The following is a 24681-nucleotide window of genomic DNA, read 5'->3' as shown; positions in this document are numbered from 1 at the left end:
CCCGGGCTGAGCTGAGCGCCTGGATTCCAACTCCCCGGGAAGATTCTGGGAAAAGGGGAAGCCGAGCCCGCTGAGAGGAGGAGCTGTGCTCCGGACTCCGCCCTGGAAAAAAGGCGTAACCCGAGGCCACCGAAAACCCGAGATGCAGACGGCGAGACAAGGCAAGGATTGTCCCGCGGGCGCGGGCTGGAGGGTGGGGAGAAGCCGCGGGTCTGGTCCCGGGCACAGCCGGACTCGCGCTGGAGCAACCGAATCCCCCAGGGAGGGGAAGTGACCTTTTGAGGAGGGTCCAGGCGACGCGGGGGCGGGCCTTGACCACAAATCTGACCCGGAGGAAGACTGGATGGCGAGGCCCGGGGTGGCGCGCGGCGGGGGCGACGGGCCCGGAGGGGTCGGGAAGCCAGAGGCGGGATCGCGCGGACATCCCCGCGGGTCTGGGTTCAGCAAAGCCACCGAACCTGCCCTTCCCTTCTCGCAGCGCGGGGACACGCACCGGGGCTGCAGAAGGACACAGGGACAAGAGCGCGCCCCTAAAGACCACCCGCACCACTTCTTTTTAAAGTGACCATTTGCAGGAGGCTCTCAGATTTTTTTTTTTTTTTTTTTTTTTGAACCACAACGCTACCGGAAGTAGGTTTGCCCCTATCAAAGATGGCGGAAAGCTTGCTGGTCTCCAAGGGAACATCCCGTAATGACTTCAAGCGGGGGAGGGGAATGACTGCGCACGCGTACGTGTACACGCCACCGGAAGGGCTGGGCTTAGAGCAAGGGTGGTTAGCACGCGTGCGCAGTAGGCTCTTCTGTCAACTCTGTTGCGCCAATGGTGGAGAAGAAACCCTCCGGTATGTGAGCCTTCAGTGGTTCGCCCTTTTGTGCATCCCAAGTTCAAATTCACCCTCACATTTCCCCGCCTAGTTTTTCACGTCAAATACCTTCGCTCAGCGTTGGGGCAGTCTCAGAACCGTTCATTCGTGTTTTGTGTCTGCTTGTTTCAAGCCAGAGGCTGGGGATGGAGAGGATGTCTTTTCACTCCAAAGCCTGGGTGCTACGAGCGGTTGTACTCACCTCAGCTTCTGGGTTGTTTTGCTTCCCCCCTCCCCACCCCGAGACAGTGCGTACCCTTGGCTGCCCTGGAACTAGCTCTGTAGACTAGGCTGGCTTCAAACTCAGAGATCTGCCTACCTCTTTGCCTCCACAATGTTTGGATTAAAGGTGTGCACCACCATCGCTCCACTTCCCGCCAGCTTCTGGATGCTGGATGGAGGGGACACAGAAGCTTAAGAGATCAAAGGGCTTGCTTTGGGTACACACACACTTCTTCCTTTCTCTCTCTCTTTTTTTTTTTTTTTTTTTTTTTTTTATGAGACAGGTTTCACTTTGTAGCCTAGGCTGTCTGTGTAAATTAGGCTGGTCCTGCCTCAGCCTCTTGATGTCCTGTAGCCAAATGTGTGGTTTGGGGGAATTCTGGTTTGAGGCTGGCATGTTATGTGAAACACAGGTCTGTGTTTGGATTAGAAGCATCAGGAATGGGCAGGTGAGGTGGTGCAGTGTGTAAAGGTGTTTGCTGCCAAGCCTGACCACTTGAGTTCAGTCCCCAGGATCCACAGGATAGGAGAGAAAAACGCCAAAAATAATAATAATAATAATAATAATAATAATAATAATAATAATAATAATAATAATAAATAAAAATTTAAATAAATAAATAAATAAATAAAATTTTAAAAAAGGAGAGAAAAGCGCCCATAAATTGTCTTCTGACCTCTGCACGTGTACTGCAATACCTGCATGTACACAGAATAAATGAATTTTTTGAAGAAAGATAGAAATACAAGAAAAAGAGGTTAGGGATGCGCCTCCGATGATTGGCTGCTTGTCTAGCTTGCCCAAAACTCTTGTCTTATCCCCAGCATCGCATAAGCCTGCTGTGGCTGTACACAGGAGGTCATTCAAGATCGTGCAGCTACATAGGAAGTCCCGGGGCAGCCTGGGCTTCCCGAGATCCTATTGAAAGTTGTGGGGGTGAGAAGGCAACAGGCCAAAGAACGCTATCAATAAAAGAAGGACAGGCAGAAGCAGCCATGAAAGCAAGAGAGGCTCCAAAATGTGGGAATAGGAAGAATACCCAACAAGAGAGGAGGACAGCTGGGAGTCACACCAGGAGACTGTTTTAGTCCAAGGAAGGTAGTCAGTGCAGTCACGGGGCATAGGCATGCATCTCAAGCTGAAGGAATGTTCTAGAAATGTACACTGGATTTTGCCCTACTGAGTCACGCAGGTGTCGTGAATATGGAAGCCGGAAGTCAATACTGTGTCGATTCTCAAATGCACTCTGTATTCATTTTACTTTGTGTATGTGTGCTGCCGTGGGCAAATGACTGCAGGTATCCACGGAGGACAGAGAGGTAGTTGGAGTTACAGAAGGTTGTGAGCCAGCCTGGTGACTGACGGTCCCAGGTCCTGGAGACCTGAGCTCTAGCGCTCACAAGAGCAGGAAGTGCTCTTAACCACTGAGCCATCTCTCCAGTTACTGCTGGGACTGGGAGGCCTTAGAGTCGAGTCAGCATAAAGGGCTGAAACAGGCTTCCCAAGCTGGAAGAAAGCAGGCTGAAGAGCTGGGAAATCCCCAGAGCATAGTGACGGGAATGAGGCCAGGAGACTGTGGCTCTATGCGCTGCCAGAGCAACCTTCCTCCTTTCCTGATCCCTTTAACTCCCTTTGCCCTCTGTAGTTCGCTCCCAGGACCCTGGACAGCGGCGGGTGCTGGACCGGGCAGCCAGGCAGCGGCGGATCAGTCGACAGCTGGAAGCATTAGAGAATGACAACTTCCAGGATGACCCCCATGCCGGCCTCCCGCAGCTGGGCAAGAGGCTACCTCAGTTTGATGATGATGCAGACACAGGTGAGATGGGGTTGGGGGACAAAGAGCAGGGACAGTGTTCTGAAGCCTGTAATTGGAGATGATGCCAATGAGCAGAGATGGGAATTGCATCTTTAGTGTAGTTTTAATTTCCTTATTTTGTGTGTGCATGCATGTGTGTGTCTGTGCATTTCTGCACACACTTGTATGTGGAGGTCAAAAGAAAACTTTCAGGAATTTGTTCTCTCCTTCCAGAGTTGAAACTCTGGTCACTCAGGTTGCTGGGTGCAGCAACTGGTGCCCTTAGGCACCGAGCCATCTTAGTGCCCCTTGTTTCTTTAAAACTGTAATTTATTTGGAGAACAAGCAATCTGAGAAATCAATTTATTGATATTTTAAAGAGCCATCTTTTAGCTTGGGGGACCCATTGCACACATGTGCATGTGTGTTTACAAATACACTCTCACACACTCACACACACACACACACACACACACACACACACGATACAATGACACATACCTTTAAGCTAGCACTAGGGAAGCAGAGACAGGTGGATTGCTGTGAGCCAGACTGGTCTACAAAACAAGTCCCAGAACATTGAGGATTACACAGAAAAACCCTTTGTCAAACAAACAAACAAAAAACCATGTTCAGTCAGCAGGTTAAAGACAGAGACAAAAGGCTGTCAATCATTCGGATTGATTGACATTTGCCCTTCTGTGTCAGGAGTCAGCTGCATCTCTGAGACTTGTGATGGCCGTGCCTCTCGCTGTCATCCTGTGTACTTGTCCCTTACTCTGTGCATGTTTGCACTGTGCCCCAGACACAGTTAGTGCCTGCTGGTGTCATCTTTGTCCTCCAAGGACACCTGGACAAGGAGGGAGGGGTTAGCTCAACAAACCAACCACGAACAGCTACATACACTAAGCTAGAAATGACATGTATGTGCCTGTTCTGGTCTGTTTATAGTAGGAAGGGTTTTGTTTCTTTATTTGTTTCTCTCTGTATAGACCAGACTGTTCTAGAACTCACAGAGATCTGCCTGCCTCTCCCTTCCTGGGATCCAAGGTGTGATTTTTTTTTAAACTTTAAACTATCTCTTGTTTTATTTGTACATATGTGTGCATGTGCATGTATGTGTACAAATGCACGCATGGCAGTGTGTGGGTAGAGGTCAGAGGACAACTTTCAGGAGTTGGTTCTCTCCTTCGTAATGTGAGTGCCAGGGATTGAACTCAGGGTGTCAGGCTTGGCAGCAAGCACCTTTTCCCACCATCTTGCTGGCTCAAGTGTGTCTTTATACTACAGAGCATAAAATATCCCTGCCCTCAGGCTGGAGGAAAGGGAAGGAGTCAGGACTGTGGAGGGCCACATGGGAAGGCTAGCAGTAGGGAGGTGACTTGGGAATTACTTCTGGCTTTGCCAGTGACTAGCTCCTGTGTTGGGAGCAACTGTCTTCCCACTCTGTGCCTCAGTTTCTTCATATGTGCAGAATAGATCAGATGGAGCAACCAGGTATGATGTCATATAGAGACCCAGCACATAGAAAGGTTGAGGCTGGAGAACAGCCAAGAATTTAAGGTCAGCCTGGTCTATAAAGTGAGTTTGAAGTCAGCTTGAGGTAAGTAGTGAGACCTTGTGTCACAACAACAGAAACAAAACACTGTACTCTCAGCCCCTGAGAGGTGGAAACAGGAGGCTCTGTCAAACATCCCGGTTTGTCCACAGAGTGAGTTCATGGCCAGCCTGGGCTACATGAGCTCCTGTCCCCAAAATAAAAAGATGAAGTAGGTTAAACTTTAAGTAGCTGACAGTAGAGCAGGATTGGAGATGTCAGGGTTAGTGCAGATGTAGGCAGGGAGGGACAGACCCTGAGTGTGGTGTGGGTGGCCATCTCCAACATGACTGTCACAGCTGCTGTCCAGCAACGCAGTGTCCTTTATCCCCCAGGAAAGAAAAAGAAGAAAACTCGAGGTGACCACTTTAAACTTCGCTTCCGGAAAAACTTCCAGGCTTTGCTGGAGGAGCAGGTGAGAGAGGGCTGAGCCTGAGGTCAGGGGGTTGGGGGCATGGGGGGGGGGAACTCTAGAGAGCACAGGGGTGAGTGAGCCCCTGCTCTTCAGCACCCCTGGTGGACATCAGCTGCATGGCAGAATGGAGAATTCAAGATGCCTGTCCCTTCCTGTCCCTGCAGAACCTGAGTGCATCTGAGGGCCCCAACTACTTGACAGCCTGTGCGGGGCCCCCATCCCGGCCCCAGCGTCCCTTCTGTGCGGTGTGTGGCTTCCCATCCCCATATACCTGTGTGAGCTGCGGTGCTCGGTACTGCACAGTGCGCTGTCTGGGCACCCATCAGGAGACCCGGTAAGCTGGAGCCTAACCCATCCATGCCTACAGTCTTAATTCCATACGGCATCCCAGGACCTCCCCCCTCCTCCAATGGGCTTTTCTGTCTCTCTCTGCAGGTGTCTGAAGTGGACTGTGTAAACCTGCCATCAGGGAGAGGAAGCACCCCCTACCCTCCCCAACCGACCCCAGCTCACCCACAAAGAACAGAGAGAGAGGAACTACCCATTCACCCAGCAAAGCTGTGTCCTGCCGACCAAGGAAGGCCACACAGACCCCAGGGACTGTTGTGGGGGTGGTCCAGCCCACAGAGTGCTATGATAATAAATGGCATGGTAAAAGGAAGCCTGCCTACTCATTCTGGGGTATTTGGAGGTGAAGGCCAGGGTTGACTTGATGGTCAGGCCTGCATAGACTCTGCCTTTCTTCTTGTAGCCTCCACTGCCGGCCCTCTGTGTCATGGGACGTTTATGTGGGACATTTATGTCCCATTCTCCAGCTACTCTCAAGTCATCTCTGCCTTTTCTAGCTGTTGATTTAGTTTGGTTTTTGAAACAAGATCCTTACATAACCCAGGCTAGCCTTAAACTCACTGTATGTGTGTGTATATATATATATATATATATACCTGTGTGAGCTGCGGTGCTCGGTACTGCACAGTGCGCTGTCTGGACACCCATCAGGAGACCCGGTAAGCTGGAGCCTAACCCATCCATGCCTACAGTCTTAATTCCATACGGCATCCCAGGACCTCCCCCCTCCTCCAATGGGCTTTTCTGTCTCTCTCTGCAGGTGTCTGAAGTGGACTGTGTAAACCTGCCATCAGGTTATATATATATATATATAGTCAAGGATAGTTGAACTCCTAATCTTTCTGCCTCTGCCTCTCAAGCGACATTTTTAAAATAGTGTTTCTTTACATATATCTGAAGGTTTTTTCTCTATGTGTGTGTGCATGAGTGTGTGTGTGTGTGTGTGTGCACATGTGCATGTACACATGCATGCCATAGTGAATATGCAGATGCCAGAAGACAACTCTCGAGGGAATCAGTACTCCCCTTCTACCCTGTTGAGACAGGATTTTTATTGTGTCTGCTCCTCACTAAGTGGACTTCAGGCTAGCTGGCCCACAAGCTTCCGAGTGATTGATTCTTTTCCTTCCATCTTGCTGCAGGTGTGCTAGGATTGCAGGCACGAGCCATGGCATGTGTGGGTCCTATGACTCAAACGTGGGTCATAGGGCTTTCAAGCGTAGCGCCTTCATCACTCAGCTGTCTCCCACCCATGTCTCCTACAAATGGACCCCAAGAGCTGGTTTGAGGGTCCAGCAGGGAAGCACAGCCTCTCGTGTACCCTTGACAAAAAAACAAATTCCTCTTGGGCTGGATAGATGGCTCAGTGGTTAGGAACACTGGTTGCTCCTCTAGAGGACCCAGGTTCAATTCCCAGCACCCACATGGCAGCCCACAACAGTCTGTAGCTCCAGTCCTAGGGGATCTGCTGCCCTCTGCAGGCCTCTGAGGGTACTTCGTGCATGGGGTGCACAGACATACATGCAGACTAAACACATACACCTAAAAAATAAAGGAAGAAAAGATTTTTAAAAATTCCTCCTCACCTTGGAACAGTCATCCTCTGTAAAAAGCTTCTTCTGAAAGCTTATCAAGTGGCCAAGGAGGAAGGGGACACCACCTAGCCAACTGGGTCAGCTACATCAACCCTGTGGTAACTCCGCTCCTTTACCTGTGCTGTTGGTTATTTTATAGTTTTTTTTTTTTCTTGTTTTGTTTTTTCTTTTTTTTTTTTTTTTGTTTTTTTTTTTGTTTTTTTTTTTTTTTCGAGACAGGGTTTCTCTGTGTAGCCCTGGCTGTCCTGGAACTCACTCTGTAGACCAGGCTGGCCTCGAACTCAGAAATCCGCCTGCCTCTGCCTCCCAAGTGCTGGGATTAAAGGCGTGCACCACCACGAGGCTCTTGTTTTGTTTTTTAATTTAACTTTGTGTGTGTAGAAATCACAGGACAACTTTGAGAAGTTAGTTCTCTTCTTTCACTAAGTTGGTCCCTGGGATCAAACTCAGATCGTTAACCTTGGCAGCAAGCGTCTTCACCCACTGAGGCCTCTCACTGGCCGATTTCTTGGCTATGAGTTTAGTTTGGAAGGAGGTAGGTTTGTTGTTTGTTTGTTTTGGTGTTTTGAGACATGGTCTTTCTATATAGCTCTGGGTGTCCTGGAACTCACTCTGTAGATCAGACAGAGTCGTCTGGAACTCAGAGATCTGCCTGCCTCTGCCTCCTGTCTGCTGGGATTAAAGGAGTGCAGCACTGTGCCTGGCTTGAAAGGAGGTATTTCAATTATTTTTCTGGTTCTGAGTTTATGTTTTATTTATCTCTTCTCTCCTCCCTTCCCCCCACTTCCATCCCCTCCTCTCTTCTATCCCTGCCCCCTCCCTCTTTTTTTTTTTTCTGGAACCCAAGGCAACACACGGGCTAGACAAACACTCTACTGCTGAAGCTCACCTCCAGGCCTCAGAAGCACTCAGCCCCTTAGCTACATCCCAGCTCACTTTTTATTTCATAATTTGAAACAGGATCTCACTAGGTTGCCCAGGCTGAACTCAGCTCTGTAGCTCCCGAAGGCCTTGAGCTCCTAATCTTCCTGCTGCCTCTGCCTCCCAAATAGCTTCGATTACAGATTGTACAGTCAGCAACCCGTATGTCATTTCCGGTTTGAGCTAGCTTCAAGGGCTGAGTGACTGGGCAGGTGGGGTGAAGGCTAAGGAATGTTGCAAAATCCTGCGAGAGGGAACCAGATAGTTCTGTCTGATGCTTGATGAAATGGGACTAGTCAGGCTGACTCTTGTCCCTGATGCTGCCAGTGTGCAGGGACACTTAGGATGTCGGAAGTGGGGTATGGAAAATTGTCACCAACATTGGACCAAAACATTCCTGGGAAACACAGGGGAAACTTGGCGGTTCCTGATGCTGGTAGTGCTGGCTGCTGAGATTGGCATGGTGTTTACAGGATCCCAAGTGTTTACTTGTCTAAGTGGATTGCAGGCTGTTATCACCTAATCCTGGAAATTACCCTGCTAAGCACACAGCAGGAGCGGTCCTAAGTATTTGCTGAACAAATGACCTTAATTAGCTACTAATGAGATCCGGCAAGGTTTTTCGAGGTTTTTGAGACAAGTTCTCACTAACATTTTGGGTTGGTGAGATGGCTTAATGGGAAAGGCACTTGTGACTTGTGTCTGAGTTTGATGACCGAGTTTGATCCCTGGGACTGACTCCCACAAGTTGTCCTTTGACTTTCACATGTATGTGCGCACACACGTGTACCTATGTGCTCTCTCTCTCTCCCTCTCTCTCACACACACACACACTAAATACATAATTTTTTTTAAAAGTTGCCCTTGACAAACTCAAGTAGTCCCTAGAAGGAAAAGGAGGAGGAGGAAGAAGAGGAAGAGGAGGCAGCCAAGGAGAAAGGATTGGAGGAGGGCGAGGGGTCAACACCACAAGAACATGGCCTAAAGAACCAACTGACCTGGACTCATGGGGGCTCACAGAGATCAGGGAGCCTGTATGGGTCTGACCTAGGTCCCAGTTGTCATGGTTTGAATATGCTTAGCCCATGGGAGGTGGCACTATTGGGAAGTGTGGTCTTGTTGGCAAAAGCGAGTCACTGATGGGGTGGGCTTTGAGGCCTTATGCTTGAGGTTGGTCCAGGGCAGAAGACACCCTCCTCCTGGCTGCCTGCAGAAGATAGTCTGTCCTGATAGTCTTCAGATCAATATGTAGAAATCTCGGCTCCTCCTATGTCTGCCTGCATGCTGTCATGCTTCCCGCCATGATGATAATGGACTGAACCTCTGAACCTGTAAGCCAGACCCAATTAAATGTCCTTTATAAGAGTTGCCTTGGTCATGGTGTCTGTTCACCATGGCAATGGAAACCCTAAATGAGACAGTTACATAGCTTGCTGTTCTGGTGGGAGCAGTGACTGCCTCTGACTCTTGCCTGTCCTTAGGACTTCATTCTTCCTACTGGGCTGGCCTCGAACTCAGAAATCCACCTGCCTCTGCCTCCCAAGTGCTGGGATTAAAGGAGTGCACCATCACTGCCTGGCTATAAAGCACACTTTTAATGCCAGCACTCAGGAGGCGGAGGCAGGCAGATCTCTGTGAGCTCAAGGCCAGCCTGGTCTACAGAGCAAATTCTGGGACAGCTAGGGCTACACAGAGAAAAACAAAACAAACACAAACAAAAAAAGTTTCCCTCCGTCTTTTATAGTTGCGTGACCACAGAGCGGCTGAAGATATAGGAACCCCTCCCAGGAGCCAGGCTCAATACTATTAAGTGGTCAGTTGTGCAACTCGGTTTAGGTTTTCTGAAAGGAAGGGGAGAAGCAGGCAGGGGAGTCTATGTAGCTATGTGGATTTGGAAAAAGAAAGGACCACCAGGCGGTGGTGGCGCACGCCTTTAATCCCAGCACTTGGGAGGCAGCGGCAGGTGGATTTCTGAGTTCGAGACCAGCCTGGTCTACAAAGTGAGTTCCAGGCCAGGACTACACAGAGAAACCCTGTCTTGAAAAACCAAAAAAAAAAAAAAAAAAAAAAAAAAAAAAAGGAAAAAGAAAGGGCCACTTGCCAAAACCCAGAGGCAGACCCAGGTCACCAGAAAGTTAGCTCTTGCTACTAACTTGACACAACCCAAAATCATCTGAAGGAGTCTCAGTCTGAGGACTGTCTGGATCAGACTGGCCTGTGAGCACCTCTGTAGGGGCTTTTTATTAACTGTTAATTGATGAGGTGGCCCAGCCTACTGTGGGCGTTTCCATCCCTAGGTAGGTGGGCTCTATAAAAATACTACTGGAACATGCAAGCATCTTATGCCCTGGGAATTAAAAGCTGAAATAACCCCCTTTCTCCCTAAGTTGCTTTTGGTCAAGGTGTTATCACAACAAAGCACATGTGTCTTCCTCTGACTTTGTGACACTTATAGAGATACAGTTTGTCACTTTTACCTATAGAGCAGTCAGTCTTGCTAGGCTGGCCAGCCTGTGAGCCTCTCTTTCCATCTCCCCAGTGCAGGGCTTGCAAGCATAAGCCATCACACCTAGCCTTTTTCTTTCTTTTTCTTTAAAAAAAATTTTTTTTCAAGAGAGGGTTTCTCTGTGTAGCACTGGCTGTCCTAGAACTTGCTCTGTAGAGCAGGCTGGCCCGGAACTCACAGAGATTCACCTGCCCCTGCTTCCCGAGTGCTAAAATTAAGGGTATGCACCACCACTGCCCAGCTACCTAGCCTTTTGATTTGGATTCTGAAACTAGAACTCATGGCCCCATGCTTGAAAGGCAATCACTCTACCAGTTGAACTAGCTCTCTAGTCAAGCTTTGCTTTTTATAGACGTGGTCTCCTGTAGCCCAGGCTGTCTTCAGACTCACCATAGAGCTAAGGATGACCTCGAACTCTTGATTCCTCCTGCTTCTGCCTCCCAAGTGCTGGGGTGACAGGGGTGCACCACCCCACCCAGACTCGTTTTTTTAAAGCTCTACTTGGTCCCCAAAGGCTCACACTAAGCTGCCCACAACAAGCCAACCAACTATGTTATTATACACGGACCTTCAGAGCCTCTTTCTGGAAGATATTGTAACTTTTCCACAGAAATGTGTCCATATCAGGCCTGGCCCATTCTTCATGAGCACACTTAGGCCTAGGTGAAACAAACAAACAAGATAAAACACTGTTCCAGGGACTCCCTTTTGGGGACCCTCATAGTTTGATGTCTTGTTCTCTGAGACTCTTTAAAATGCCAATATCCATAATCTCGAGTATCGTTTTCTTCTTTTTTTCTTTTCTGTTTTGTTTTGTTGTTGTTTTAGACTGAAGAGACAGAGACAGATCAGCATTAACTGAGCCCTTGCAGGTCTGACAGATCAGGGTTCTGTTTCCAACACCCACATGGGGCAGCTCACACCCTCCTGTAATCCCAGTTCCAGGGGATCTGGGCCCCTCTTTTTGGCTCTTCAGGCACCTGTAGGCACATGCCCCTAAACCCCATGAAGACATGCACATAGTCATGCAAAGACTGCATCTTTTAAAATATCTTTATTTTAAATCCCAAATCAACTTCAAACACACACGTACACACCAATGCCCCTTCTAGATCAACTGCCCCTTGGTGAGGCTGTGAGAAAATAGGTCACGAGCCAACAGACAGGAACCTTCAGCAGGCCAGGAGCATCACAGCTGTCAACAGTCCCCTGAAGGTGGGTGACTCTGAGCAGTTGTTAGCGATTCCCCTTTTCAAATCCTTTTGTGAGAATGTGTGTGTGTGTGTGTATGTCGTCCATGCACAAGTCTGTGTGCCTGCGAGGTCAGACAGGGGCTTCCAGTGCCCTGCTCCATCATGTCCACCTCTTCCCCTTGAGACTGGGCCTCACATCAAACCTGGAGCTAGGCTGGAAGCCAGTAAGCCTCAGAGCACCTCCCTGGTAGCGCTTGGGTTGCAGCAGTGTGTGCATCCATGGCCCACTTTTTACACAGGTACTGGGATTTGAACTCAGGTCCTCATACTTGTGTAGCAAACACTCTTAACTCACTGAGCCATCTCCCTGGCACACTATTTTACTATATGAGACAGCCCCAAAGTGGGCAGACTTGACAGTCTATGGCTTGAAAATGACCCCCTGAAGCCCCTGAACGATCACAATATACATTTATTTATGTACATATTAATACGGAGTCACATGCTGTAGACACCTCTGTCCCCTTGAGTCCAGCTGTAGGAGGACATGCAATTTGCCCCCGAAGCTTCTGTTCCTGGGAGAGGCTGGAGTGTCTGATAAGGTGTGCCCAGAGTGCGTAGTGGCCTCCAGGCATAGAAAATAGAAAGGCCTGGAAATCTGGCCCATCCTGAGGTTATTAACTGGAGACTGGGCTGCCCGCAGGTCCTGGAGACAGTGGGACGGTGGCTACCAGGCCAGAGCTCCTACACATAGGCATTTTTGCCATATTTACCAAAGCTGATGTCACTTCCATCCGAGGTGGCTCGGGGTATCACAACTGTAGAAGGCTTGTAGGGAAGCCCAGCCCTGTGGGATGAAGAGGAAGGCAGGGTCACAGGGGTCACAGGATGTTGTGGTCCTCACTCTGCATCCCATCCTCCTCCCGCTCATCCTCTCACCTGGTGGCTGGGTCTTCCTTGGAGGCACAGCAGCAGGTGGAGAACATACAGATGCCGCCCAGGATGGAGAGCAGGGAGGCGCTCCAGCCCAAGTAGAGAGCAGAACCCAGTTCATACCTGGAAGAGTGGAAGAGGTGAGTGCCAGCTCAGAGGAGCTGTCCCACCCACTGTCCCCAAGGGCAGGGTTCCTCACTTACTTGGTTCCAGCATACAGGGGGTCAAAGAAGTTGGTAGTGATGTTGACGGCGTACCATGAGATAGCCACCATCCCACAGGCTCCTGGAGAAAAGGCCACAGGATCCAGTCCTAAGTGCCCCTCTCACGCCACAAACCAACCCCATCCTCCACAAGCAAGTGAGCTATGAGGGGCTTGAGACACAGGCAGGGCAGGGGCAGGGGGGAGCATCATGTCCTTTCCTCAAACATGTTCAGACCACATGTCAGGTCACACAAGTCCCAGGGTATCTTTTGAAAGACAAGACCTTTTGAGGCCTAGGCTGGCCTTGAACTCACCATGTATCCTGGCATAACCTTGATCCTGTTACCTTTTGAGACTATAGTCATGAACTACCACACAGAGTTTGCTTAGTGCACACCAGCCTTCAATTGTACTGAGGGACTAGGATTTAAACAGATTCCCTGGGAGACAGGGAGATAGGGAGACAGGGAGACAGGGAGAGTGGCCAAGGCGAGCAAATAAAGATGGAGAGCTTCTAAGATGACCAGCTTCTTCCTCCCTTCTAGACCTGAGACAAAAGCCTGGCAGCTTAAAACAAAGGCCTTGTGGACTTTCTTCTCTTCCCAGCACTCCCGCCCCATGGACTGACTCAACAGTCCAACACCGATCAGGATACGTTACACAACAATTGAGGGCCAATCAGCCACCCTGTCTTTCTTCAAACTGACCAATCCTAAATTAGGAAGACTCTTCAGACTAAAGAAAACAAACAAACAAACCTCAGCCCTGGACAAGATACTGGACTTTTGGCTTCTCCATCCCCCCTCTGCTTTGTGGAGTCTTTTTGTGTGTGTCTGCTGCGTGGGTGTGTTTCCTTAAAACATTTTTTTTTTCAACTGGATTCATCTGCTGTGTTCAAGATTTCTCCGCTGCTGACTGTCCAGCGTGAGATCGTTTCCCTGCCTTTTAATAATTCTTTAACTGGCAGAGAAAATGACTCAGTCTCCCCAGATGGTTAACAATAGCCCAGCTGTCCAAAAAGTCTTCCCTGCCTTTGTTATCCCTGTGGGTTCTCACTCACCTCCGCCAAACTGGCTAAGGGACAAGGGACCTTCTAAGCCTTCAGGTCTAGAAAATGGAAATATCCACTATGCCTGATTTTATAAAAAAAAATATTGTTGTTGTTATTATTATTATTAATTTAGTGTGTGGTATATGCAGGTGAGTGCAGGTGCTCATGTGGTGGTCAAAGGAAAACTTTCAGAAGCTAGTTCTTCCCATCCACTCTGGGGATCTCTGGATCAATTATGGGTCACCACAAAGTGCCTTTACTCACTAGCCCTGCATGGTTTATCATGAAGGGATGTGTGCAGAAATGTAATAAGCTGGACCGTGATAGGCCATCTGTTCATTGCAACTATGAGTGAGCATGTGTAGGTTATGGGTATGTGGCTATATGTGTGTGTATGTGTGTTTATGTATATGTTGGATGTATGTGTAATGTGTGTGTATATGTGATATGTGTGTATGTGTGTTATATGCATGTGGCTATATGTGTGTATGTGTGATTGTGTGTATGTGTGATGTGTGTGTTTGTGTATGTGTGATATTTATGTATGTGTGCATATGTGTAAGTGGCTGTGTGTGTGTGTACATGCCTAGACTCTGATCCCTCAGCCAGCTATAAGCTCTGGAAACAATCTTTCAGGTCTGCCTGGGCTTTGGCTCAAATGGGAGAAGAGACAACCTTAGTCTTGGACAGTGAGTTGTGGTTTAGAGCTCTGCAGAGTACAGACAGGGTGGAGAGGGGAGAGCTGAGCAAAAGGGGAGGGTGAGGCAAGCCCCAAGACACACCCCACCCCATGTGTGTTCCTTCTCTCCCCCATTACCAGCAAGTATGTGGAGGGCCCCTGCAATGGCCAGCAGCTTGGCCTTCCTGGAGACATCGATGTTGCCAACACTGGTGCAGCGGAGCCCCACCATGCCTAGAAAGAGGCCCAGGAAGCCCAGGAGGATGGCGGTGATCATGAGAGCTCGGCAGCCCTGGACATACCCTGGGGAGTGCACAGGGGAAGCCGGTCAGCCTTTTCCTGCACCTAAAAGTCCCAGCACCCGCCCTCTTCAGGATCCAGTCCAGCCTCCCTCCTTATCCCTCTTGCTCCATCTTGGCTCCTAATCTCTCTTCCTGAAGTCTGACTAGGCCTCATGTAGTCTAGGTTGGCCCCAAACTTGTTAAAGTAGCTGAGTATGACCTTATGCTTCTGATCCATTTGTCTCTGCCTCAGCAGTGCTGGGGCGACAGGCACACACCACCAGGCCTGGTTTATATGACGCTGGGCATGCAACCCACGTGTCGCCAAAACTCCCTTCCCTGGGGGAATGTAAACAACATCTACCCCTTCTTCTGGAGGTCCTGAGAACAAACCAAAGTAGGTCACTACCAAATGTCACCATGGGGGACAAGTTTATCGGACCAGGACCACCTTACAGAGAATATGAATGAACCCTTACTGGCAGAAGGATGGCCCCAAAGTAGCCACAACAGGAAGTCTTCAGCCAGCATGGATGATGGCTCCCTTAGCCACAGAGCTGAGGCCCCTTCCCTAGTCTTCCCCAGCCACTCCATCCTAGCCTCTCCCTGAGATCCTGGGCCTCATGCAATTAGGGCAGAATTGCAAATGATTGGAGAGGTGATTAGACACTCAAGGGAGGGCTCAATGACTCTTCCCATCCTCTCCTTTTTTCTTTCTCTCCCTTACCCCCAAGACATGGTTTCCCTGTGTAGTCCTGGCTGTCCTGGAATTTGATAGACCAGGCTGGCCTTAAATTCAGAGATCCACCTGCTTCTGCCTCCCAAGCACTAGGAATAAAGGTCTGTACTATCTATCTATCTATCTATCTATCTATCTATCTATCTATCTATCTATCCATCCATCCACACATCCATCCATCCATCCATCCATCCACCCACCCGTCCGTCCATCCATCCACCCACACATCCATCCATCCATCCACCCACCCGTCCGTCCATCCATCCACCCACACATCCATCCATCCATCCACCCACCCGTCCGTCCATCCATCCACCCATCCATCTACCCATCCATCCATCCATCCACCCACACATCCATCCATCCATCCATCCATCCATCCATCCACCCACACATCCATCCATCCATCCATCCATCCATCCATCCATCCATCCATCTACTGAGACAAGGTTTCACATAGACTAGATGTGCCTCAAACTTGCTACATGGCTAACTCTTGATCCTCCTGCCTCAGCCTTGGGCTTGTTGGGATTACAGACCTATGCTACCATACCCAACCTTGGACACTCTGGGTTGGAGCCCAGTTTCTTCCAGAGTAACCAGTAGGGGGCAGCAATGATTCAGGGCAGAGAGTAGAGGACCATGGAAGATATGAAACCTGGGACTAGGAACCCATCCCAGTCAGTTCCGTTCATAATCTTTTGGTGCTTTGGTTTCCCTTTTCTCAGAGCGAAGGGAAGCTGCTGGCCCCTCCTCCTGTTTTTGATGATTGCTAAACACTCTCAGGAACCTTGTACCCCTCTCTGGGTGGGGCCCATAGCATGCATGGTACGGAAGGCAAAAGGCTTGGGCCTCTGCCAGGAAGAGATGAAGTAGCCTGGAGTTAAGAGGTAGGGAGGGGGGACAAAGTTCTCTGAGAGGACATTATGACTCCCAGCCACACCTTCTAGAGAGTTCCCCCACCAATTCTTAATGTGCAGAGAATGCTAACGGACAAAGGAAAGATGACGGAAGGGCCTAGGGTTATGTGGATCCAGTGAGTGGCTGAATCCTGTAGAGGTTGCATGGGTATGAAGTCATTAATTAATTATTAGGCCTGGCTCAGTGAACTATGCCTGAAATCACCACAGCACTCAAGAGGTTGAGGCAAGAGGGCTGCAAGTTCAAGGCCAGCCCAGACATCTCATCAAGATTGTCTCAAAATGAAATATAAAAAGAAGGTTGGAGCTGTAGCTCAGAGGTAGAGCATTTTGTTTGCAATTCCCCAGGGAGGGCTCTTAGTGCTAAACACTGGCCTAGACTCCTCCACTGAGGGACGGAGGGTAGCTGGTGGTGGCATGCTTGTCTGATATACATACGGTTCTTAGTCTAATCTCTAATACTGGGTGCAAAGTGTGTGTGGGGGGGTGGGGGGATCTTTCTTGGGACTCAGCAGCCTGCAGAAGAATAAACTGGCCCTCACCTCAGACACAGTAAATGGGAATCACAGCTTCCTGTCTACCTCCTCTGCCTCTAGCCAGGCTGCTTAACTCTGCAGAGTGGTCCTGCTTTGACAAACCGAGATTAACGGTATAAATACATCTGAAAAGCATAGACTGCATTACGGGAAGGGGAATGATCATATAAAAGGAAAAGCTAGGTGTGGTGGTGCACACCTGCAATCCCAGCACTTGGGAGGCTGATGCAGGAGGATCTTCTCCAGTTCAGGACCAGCCTTGGCTATGTAATGAGGTCAGAGATTGGACTACATAGCAAAACCATGTCACACACACACACACACACACACACACACACACACACACACACCAATCCAAACCAAACCAAAGGACATAGCCCCTTCCATCACCCTCAGCAATCCATGTGGCTTTCCTCCAAATTCAAGTTTTCTTGCTGAGAAAGAGCAGCAACACCATGTGAGGCCCCTCTTAGGTGGCAGGCTCACAGCAGAATGCCCTCTGCAAACGAGGGGTGCTGAGATGACTCTATGCATGGTCCCCTCTGGCCACTTACTGCTCTGAGTTTGTGGCCCAGAATGGATTCAGTTTTTCCAAAGGTTTGGGTATGGAGCATAGTCAGAGATCTTAGCAGCTCGATACCTCAGGAGAGTTGGGGAAAGCAGAGTACCAGAGATTCACCTAGACACGATCTCTGCTCAGAGCATCTTGCAGATACGAGGCCATTTCACAACGTTCTGTTCCCCACCCTGGGCAGGTCTCAGATTCCCCTACCCACTCATCACCTGCAGTTGGGCTCCCAGAAAAGCAAGGCCAGAATCTGGTGGCAGGAGCAACCAGAGAGGATTCACGGTCATTGACTTTGTACCGTGTGTGGGGAAGACTAGAGAGACTAGTGATGTCGGAGAGGTGATTGTGTGAACACACACATGAAATCCATTTGGGGAGCTACTGTTTGGTTTGGATTGGTGCGTGTGTTATGTGTGTCTGGGGATCCCTTGGGGGAAATGATGGCAGAGGAGGGAGGGAGGGAGGGAGGGAGGGAGGGAGGGAGGGAAGGAAGGAAGGAAGGAAGGAAGGAAGGAAGGAAGGAAGGAAGGGGGGAGAAACAGAGGTGTGCAGGTGAGCAAGAAAGGGGCAGGAGAAGGTACTAAAGAAGGACTTGGGCCCAAGTTAGGGCTTCGGGCTCCAGCCATGTAAGACCATCAAACAAACCAAAATAACAACAAAACAGTCCAGAGTCCCAAACACACATGCACCTCTGCGCACCCACTTCTCCAGCATTCACTTAAACCTCCTAGTAGACTCCCTTCCAAAGTAAACGAGCTGAGTCCATAGCCCTCTGGAGTTTCAGCAGGGCAGGTAGACCCCCAGATTGTGGATGTTTGGGGAGCTATTGAGGCTGGCATTCAACCAACAAGATGGAGTCTTCATCTCTCCCCTGCCAACTGAGCCAACCCTCCTTCCCAGAACAAACCACTAAAACACAGCTAACATCCCATGCGTGTCTGCACGTTTTGTTGCCTAGAAGCCTCGTGACCACAAGCACACTAGCACCGTGATTACTCTTAGCTTGCAGGTGGCTATGACCAAATTCATCCCATCGTTTACCTGAGGCCTAGAGCTAGCAAAGGCCCGAATCACATCTGGAAGCCTCACTTAGCTGGCTGAGGGTCACACATTAGGGCAGAGAACTGTGTGTAACACTCACACCGGTTCCACTCTGGGTCATGCAGCACCCTTTGCTGCAGCTGTCCAGAACCAAGAGCTTCATCTGAAATCCTACTGTCCCTAGGGTGCCCAAAGGCAACCTCCTCCACCCTTTCCTCAAGGATCTCTCTACCTATCCCCCACCCCCCAACCTCTTTCTGTCCGCTAGAGCCACCTTCACCCCATACCAGAGAGGGCCAGCATGGACGGAAAGTCCCAGCAGTTGGAGACTCCCAGGGAATCGGTGGCACAGCTGTACCATAGGTTCTCAAAGATGGTGTTGGTGGTGATGACGTTCCCGTGGACGGTGGACACTCTCCAGTAGCTGTTTGGAAGGGTCACCCCCAGCATCAGCAATCCCAGGGCTGACATGAAGAAGCCAAAGGTCTCCACAGCTATAGACATGCTGGGATGCAGATCCCCCAGGGGGGCTTGAGCCCCAGGGATTGAAATAGAGGTGGCACCTCCAGGTGAATTCTGGGGGCTTTGGCCCAAAAGAGATGTTAAGGAAGACTGAGGGGGGTGAAGGCTGAAGGACTGCTCATCCAGCTGCGATTCTTGTTCTTGTCTGCCGTCTTCTGGAGGTCAGGTCTGGTTCCCTCTGCCCGGTCTCTGGGAGACTCTGCTTCCTGGCAGGTCAGAGGAATGAGCCAAGCCTGCTCCGCTCTGCAGCTGTTGACTGTGATGGAGGGAATAAGCGGGCCAAAAGTCCACCCCCTCCCCCGGCCTCCGGCCTAGCCCGGGACTCCCCGCCCTAGGAGTGGGGAGGTTGGACTTACTAGGAGACTTAGGGATACAGCCAAGGAGCAGCCCCCAGGGGAGGCATTAGGAATCCAGGGGAAGTGGCTTGTCTCTGACTCAGCTGTCACCAGGGCCAGGGAATGAAATTAGAGTTTTAGGTACCCAAAAGACCAGAGTGTCTAGAGAAGAAAACTTCCAACAGGCCCACCACAGCCTTCCACGATGGACTAAGAGATCCTGAGAGCAACCTAGGATGCTGTAGACCCTATAGATGGGACTTACATCTTTCTCCAAGGACCATGAAGTTTGAGTTGGGGGTGGCAAGACCTCTCAAACCCTGCCAACCTGGCTCCCACTAGACTCCAGCATTATCATCCCCCCCCCCCCCGCTTGAATTTTTGGCTCTCAGCCTTGTTGACACAACATTATTGGCTTTTGGGCTGTAATGGGAGTTGGGACCACAGATCATAGCTCCTGGGCACACTCCCATTGCCCCAGCGGTTACTTGGATCTGACTGCAGCAGGGCTGAGGTGAGGCCACTAAATTCTACTTTCCTCAAAACTTCCTGAATTGAATTGTCCCTCCAGCTGACCTTTGACTCTTCGGCACTGAGTCTGATCTCCCTGCCAAGGGGCCAGGGGCCAGGTGGGGAGCCAATCATAGGCCTAAGACATGATTCTGGTTGATCTGTCCGCTTACTGGGAACCATTACCAGCTCTATTAATTATGATAAATGGAAACCTCTGGATCCCCTACACAACCCTAGCGGAGCACCTGTCTGAACATACATTCCCTTCTTGGCTGCTTCCTGGTCGTGCCTGGCAAGTAGGTACTAGGCTCCCTTTCCAGAGAATGTGAGACATAGCTATGCCTACTGTGCCTCCCCACCCCTTTCCCCAAAATCAGGCTCCTCTGTGCAACCCTCAGGTACCTCCTCCCGCCCCCCAGAGAGGCTGCCAGGGGCTGTGGAATGACAAGAATGCAGGGAAGTCAAACAGGCCCACAAAGAGCCTGGCACAAGGGGCGTGGGGTGAGCTCTGTGAGATCTCTGCCTCCCATCCCACAGGCTGGGACTAGGGTATCCTGTGCCCAACAATCTCCACAATCCCTGCCGGCTCCACACAGCTTCCTCTGTCACCCTAGTGGCCCCAAAGGAGAAAGACTGGGCAGAGGAAGGGGAGGGGGCAGGAAGACAAAGGGAGGGAAGGGTGGAGGTTTTGGGAGGAAGCCCAGTGGGGGCCCCCTGCAGTGGAAAACTCCCAGGCAGCTGTGTGGGTCAGAGGAGACCAGAGACGTAAATCCCAGCTCCAGTCCCTCCTCTGATCACTGCTCTATCCCATGATTCTGGGGCGGTGGGAAAGCCGTGTCCTCGGGCAAGGTTCCTTGTTCCTTCCAAGTGGATTCAGGATAGGGGAGGAAGGAAGGGTGTAGGCTGGGATGCTGGCAGAGGAACCTGGAGTCGGGTAGAGAGGGCCGCTGTGCACCCGGTGAACCTGCTTCTCCCTCAACCGACACTCACACACAGAGTTTCCCAAGCCACGGCCCAATTTTATTTACACTCATTGCAAAGCATGACAGGGTTAAACTACAGGTGCAGGGGATGGGAGGCTGGGGTCATGGAGACTGTAGAGGTGGATGACAGGGGTGCAGGAGAAGAGGGAAGGCGATGGTGAGGATGAACAGACCCCTCTCCCAGTGCCCCCGGGCTCCCAGGTGTCCGGGGGCAGAGAGCAGGTGAGGCTGCCTTCAGGATTTGGACTTGGAGACAGCCAGTCCAATGAGTCCAGCCAGGCCGGCCACACCCAGGGCCATGCCACCAACGATGGCCATGCCTACCAGTCCATCTGGAAAAGGAAGAGGGAGGCGTGAGCAGACCAGTTCCACCCCCAGGCCCCTGACCACACTCCTCTCCACAGAAGAGGCGTACCTGTACCCAGAGTCTGCGGGTTGGGACTCCAGGGTTAGAGATCCCTGGAGATTAGGTTTGATGAAGGACTGTGTGCGTGCGTGCGTGTGTGTGTGTGTGTGTGTGTGTTTTCCCAAGGGCCCCTGGCATGAGGGAAGAGGAAGAGCAGCTGGCAAGAGGCCTGTCACCTTTCTTCATGGCCTTGTCAATCAGGCGTTCCAGCTCCTTAGCCTGGTTGTTCTGGGGCTCAGTCTGCAACAGCCCTCGAACATACTTCAGAGCCTTCTCATATTCCTGTAATCAGAGGAGAGGCACACCTCAGACCACAGGCTCCCTAGGATGCGCCTCCTGCTACCCTCTACCCAGGGGTGTCCTTCCCTGGCCCGGCTCATCCTCCTCCACCCGTTACAGCCCCACCCCACGGAGTAGAGTTCACAAACAGTCCAGCTGTGGGGGGGTGATAAGCTAGCAGAGATAAAAGCTCCAGGCACGGGGCTGCACCCCAACCTGACGTCAGCGTGGTCCCCACACCCCGATACTCTCTCACTTTCCTCAGAGTCTGCCCTGGGATTACCCTAAGCCCACACAGCCACCATCACCCCAGCCCACTGCCCTTTGCCGGCTTCCTGAGGGCCAGGGCTCTGTGGCCTTACCTTGAGCCGGTAGTTGCCCACTGCCAGGTAGAAGACATAATCCCGCTGTTCCTCTTTGCTCCCTTTGGGCAACAGCTCTGGAGGGGGGAGAGGAGAAAGATGGAGTCTCTTTCTAACACTGTTCCACGGGTCCTGCTACGCTGACTCACTCTAGGATCTTGGGAGAGTCACTGTCAGACACCTCCATTGCCAGTTCCTATCACCCCCAGCTTTCCAGTTACAGCCCTGAGGCCACAGGAACCAGCACTGTCGGCTGCATGGATGGGTGCATTTCACTGGCCTGCTATGGGTCCCACTGCAAGGCCACCTCCTGCCTGACATTCACATGTCCTCTTTTAGTGTCATCTTGTTGAGGATGACCAGACCTTCTGATCCTTCTGCCACCTCCTGAGTTGTACGGGACATGGCTGGCTTTTATGCAGTGCTGGGAACAGAATTAAACCAGTGTTTCATACACAGCAGACACGCACTCTATAGACTAAGCTCTTGTTTTGTTTTGGAGACAGGGTTTTTCTGTGTAGTCCTGGTTGTCCTGCAACTCACTTTGCAGTCCAGGCTGAAGTCGAACTCAAGAGATCCTCCTGCTTCTGCCTCCAGAATGCTGGGATTAAAGGCACATATCACTACTCTAGGCCCACAACTCATCCCCTTCTCTCTAAACTCAGCTCCAAGTGACCCTCGACTGACTTGTCTGTCTCTCTGTCTCTCTCTCCTTCCCTCCCTCCCTCTCCCTCCCTCCTTCTCTCCCTGTGTCCTCGTGTGAAGGTATTAAAATAGGCACTTGCTATGCCATCCAGGCTCATTCCAAACTGCCCATCAGGCTGCCCCGCCTCTCTGATGCTGGAGCTGTGGTGTGTGCAGCAGCCACACTCTGCTGGGCACTAACTGTGCACTGCTGCAGCCTCCTCAGTGTCTGCACTGTGTCCCTACATAAGACCCAAATGCTCTGAGACCACGCCCACTGCTGTGCTCTACTATAAAAGAAACTTAAAAGTTCAAACTGATCCCAGTAGGGGGACAGTTGTTTTGTGTATACTGTGTGTGGGCAGACAAAAGCACAGAGACCAGAGGAAGTCTGGTGTCTTGCCTTCAGCCTCCACACGATCCCCTAGAGAAACCTGGCTAAGATCGCAGGAAGCCATCTCTAGCGCACTCCAGCTCTTTCTCTATATAGGCACTTGTGGCCACACGCAGCTTTTGCTGTGGGCACTGGGGATTTGAACTCAGGTCTTTATGCCTGGACAGGATGCACTAGTCATCTCCCCAGCTGAGAGCATTTTCCCCACAGTGTTTTCCATCTGAATGAGTGTTCAGATGTTGAAATTGGGGATATAGAGAATCAATCTAGGCCTTTGCTGCTGTGAATTGACTGGTGGTGACTAAGTGACGAGTGTGCTATAAGGTGAGGGTTCCATGTTGGAAAGGGTCCTGGAGGTCAAGGACAGTAGAGGGCAGACAAGCTGGCAGCTGGAAAGTGGGGGGACCCAGCGCCTTACCCTCCAGCAGCGTGATGCCTCTACGGATGTCGTCATTGTATTTGCTTCGAACCAGGCACCAGGCATATTCAAACTGCGTGCTCTTTGACACAGAGCCAGCTGCCTGCTCAGACTGAAATTTCCTTTCAAAATTCTGTGATTAGAGAGAAGAGTAAGCATTTAGAAACAAGGGGCTTCCACCATTCTCCAGCTAATGATATCTAAATCCCAGTTAGACCACATTTTCCTATCTGCCACCTTTCCCTTGTAGATCTTGGTACCCCGAAGTCCAGCTTCTGTCATCTCCATCCCTGGATCCCATGCTCTGTGTCCTCCCCTTCAGAAGGTCCCTGAACCCAGCCCCTAGTGGTACCAAGAGGAAATGCCACCTGGTGGCAGCTGTAGGCACTGCTCCCGAACCAGCTGACCCCAAGTGGCTGAAGAGTAAACATACTGTCCCAGAGCTAAATGACCTCCTACGTGGCCTTTCACTTGAGGCCGCTGGTCCCGTCCCACCGTACTCTTTTGGGCCTGGATTTGCCTTACTTTAATTCTAGGAGAGGAAAGAAAACACAGCTACAAGGATGTGGTGAAAATAGTACCGTGCGGGACTAAACGCTAGCGAAAGTTTACACAAGTGACTATGCTACTTCATCCCTGTACGAGTACCCCAAATTCCCAGCTCTGCATCACGCTAAGACCCCAGGCCTAGGTCTGAGGTGCTGAAACCCTGGAAACTACAACTCCCGTCAGGCCTAGGAACACGGTGCAGATCCCCACAAGAAGCAGGATGCCGCAGAGGCTGCTGGGAGCCGTAGTTCGGCTTCCCCAGAAAGCCGAAACCGGCACTGTTCGGCCTCGGTCAGCTCTCGTCAGGAACTGCCCTTTCCGATTCTGCCCTCCTCCTTCCTCTGGCCCAGACCTTACCTTCAGGTCCTCTACAGACACCAGCTCGTTCAGCACGGCCTCCATGGCCACCGCCCCTGCAAGCCTTACACTAAGGTCTCTACTGGGCCACGGTCTCCATGGTCCAGTAGCAGGGGCGGAGAGGCACTTCCGGCATCGACCTGTGGAGGCCCCGCCCCTTCCTCCTGTGCCTTGGGACTAGCGGTGGCGCTAGCGCCTACGCTGGGATTCTTCTCTCTTTTGGACTCCCCTGATGTCCTAGATCCTCCATGGGTCACATTATCCTAGGGACCAGTCTAAGAACTCCTCACTCTAGGACCCTGGGTTATCTTCAGTGTTTGCAATAAAATCGTAATGAGTACCAGGGGCCGGAGGGCCTCAGTGTAACACAAATCAAAAGGAATTGGTAACTAGACCCTCCCCACACCCCCTCCCGCAAACTTGGGTCACATGATCACAGTAGACAGACACTCTTAATAAGAGTCTGAAGA

The 24681-nt window shown here is 50.9% G+C and overlaps 3 protein-coding genes across 4 annotated transcripts; 1 reads left to right on the top strand and 2 right to left on the bottom strand.

Moving 5' to 3' along the window:
* Positions 1 to 22: 22 nt before the first annotated feature.
* Znhit1 (zinc finger HIT-type containing 1) lies at positions 23 to 5554 on the top strand. Of its 2 annotated transcripts, none has more exons than XM_076923256.1 (5): positions 23 to 161; positions 2732 to 2902; positions 4814 to 4893; positions 5058 to 5227; positions 5329 to 5554. In XM_076923256.1, exons 1-5 carry the CDS (start codon positions 143 to 145, stop codon positions 5348 to 5350), a joined length of 462 nt encoding a protein of 153 aa, XP_076779371.1. In that variant the 5' UTR covers positions 23 to 142; the 3' UTR covers positions 5351 to 5554. The 2 variants fall into 2 exon arrangements, with proteins under 2 accessions (XP_076779371.1, XP_076779370.1); XM_076923255.1 differs by lacking the exon at positions 23 to 161 and adding an exon at positions 703 to 842.
* Positions 5555 to 11302: 5748 nt separating this feature from the next.
* Cldn15 (claudin 15) lies at positions 11303 to 19205 on the bottom strand. Its single transcript, XM_076923252.1, has 5 exons — positions 18697 to 19205; positions 14463 to 14627; positions 12593 to 12674; positions 12396 to 12512; positions 11303 to 12303 (listed from the first exon to the last, which is right to left on the bottom strand). The coding sequence occupies exons 1-5, from the start codon at positions 18911 to 18913 to the stop codon at positions 12201 to 12203; spliced, it is 684 nt and encodes a 227-aa protein (XP_076779367.1). The 5' UTR covers positions 18914 to 19205; the 3' UTR covers positions 11303 to 12200.
* Positions 19206 to 20777: 1572 nt separating this feature from the next.
* Positions 20778 to 24375, bottom strand: Fis1 (fission, mitochondrial 1). Its single transcript, XM_076923253.1, has 5 exons — positions 24212 to 24375; positions 23306 to 23438; positions 21810 to 21886; positions 21345 to 21450; positions 20778 to 21094 (listed from the first exon to the last, which is right to left on the bottom strand). The coding sequence occupies exons 1-5, from the start codon at positions 24254 to 24256 to the stop codon at positions 20997 to 20999; spliced, it is 459 nt and encodes a 152-aa protein (XP_076779368.1). The 5' UTR covers positions 24257 to 24375; the 3' UTR covers positions 20778 to 20996.
* Between the last annotated feature and the right edge of the window lie 306 nt (positions 24376 to 24681).

The sequence above is a fragment of the Arvicanthis niloticus genome, chromosome 24 (genome assembly GCF_011762505.2).
Source record: "Arvicanthis niloticus isolate mArvNil1 chromosome 24, mArvNil1.pat.X, whole genome shotgun sequence".
NCBI classification, from domain to species: Eukaryota; Metazoa; Chordata; class Mammalia; order Rodentia; family Muridae; genus Arvicanthis; species Arvicanthis niloticus.
The sequence above is the reverse complement of the archived record's forward strand: the minus strand, read 5'-3'. Positions and strand labels throughout refer to the sequence as shown.

Coding starts and splice junctions, on each gene's coding strand:
- Znhit1 (XM_076923255.1), top strand. CDS start 821: ATGGTGGAGAAGAAACCCTCCG. Junction 843..2,731: donor GGTGGAGAAGAAACCCTCCG/GTATGTGAGCCT, acceptor TGCCCTCTGTAG/TTCGCTCCCAGGACCCTGGA. Junction 4,894..5,057: donor AGGCTTTGCTGGAGGAGCAG/GTGAGAGAGGGC, acceptor CTGTCCCTGCAG/AACCTGAGTGCATCTGAGGG.
- Cldn15 (XM_076923252.1), bottom strand. CDS start 18,913: ATGTCTATAGCTGTGGAGACCTTTGGCTTCTTCATGTCAGCCCTGGGA. Junction 12,675..14,462: donor GGCCCTCCACATACTTGCTG/GTAATGGGGGAG, acceptor CCTTTTCTCCAG/GAGCCTGTGGGATGGTGGCT. Junction 12,513..12,592: donor CCCCTGTATGCTGGAACCAA/GTAAGTGAGGAA, acceptor CCACTCTTCCAG/GTATGAACTGGGTTCTGCTC.
- Fis1 (XM_076923253.1), bottom strand. CDS start 24,256: ATGGAGGCCGTGCTGAACGAGCTGGTGTCTGTAGAGGACCTGAAG. Junction 21,887..23,305: donor AGGCATCACGCTGCTGGAGG/GTAAGGCGCTGG, acceptor TCCCCCCTCCAG/AGCTGTTGCCCAAAGGGAGC. Junction 21,451..21,809: donor TGGGCAACTACCGGCTCAAG/GTAAGGCCACAG, acceptor CTCTGATTACAG/GAATATGAGAAGGCTCTGAA.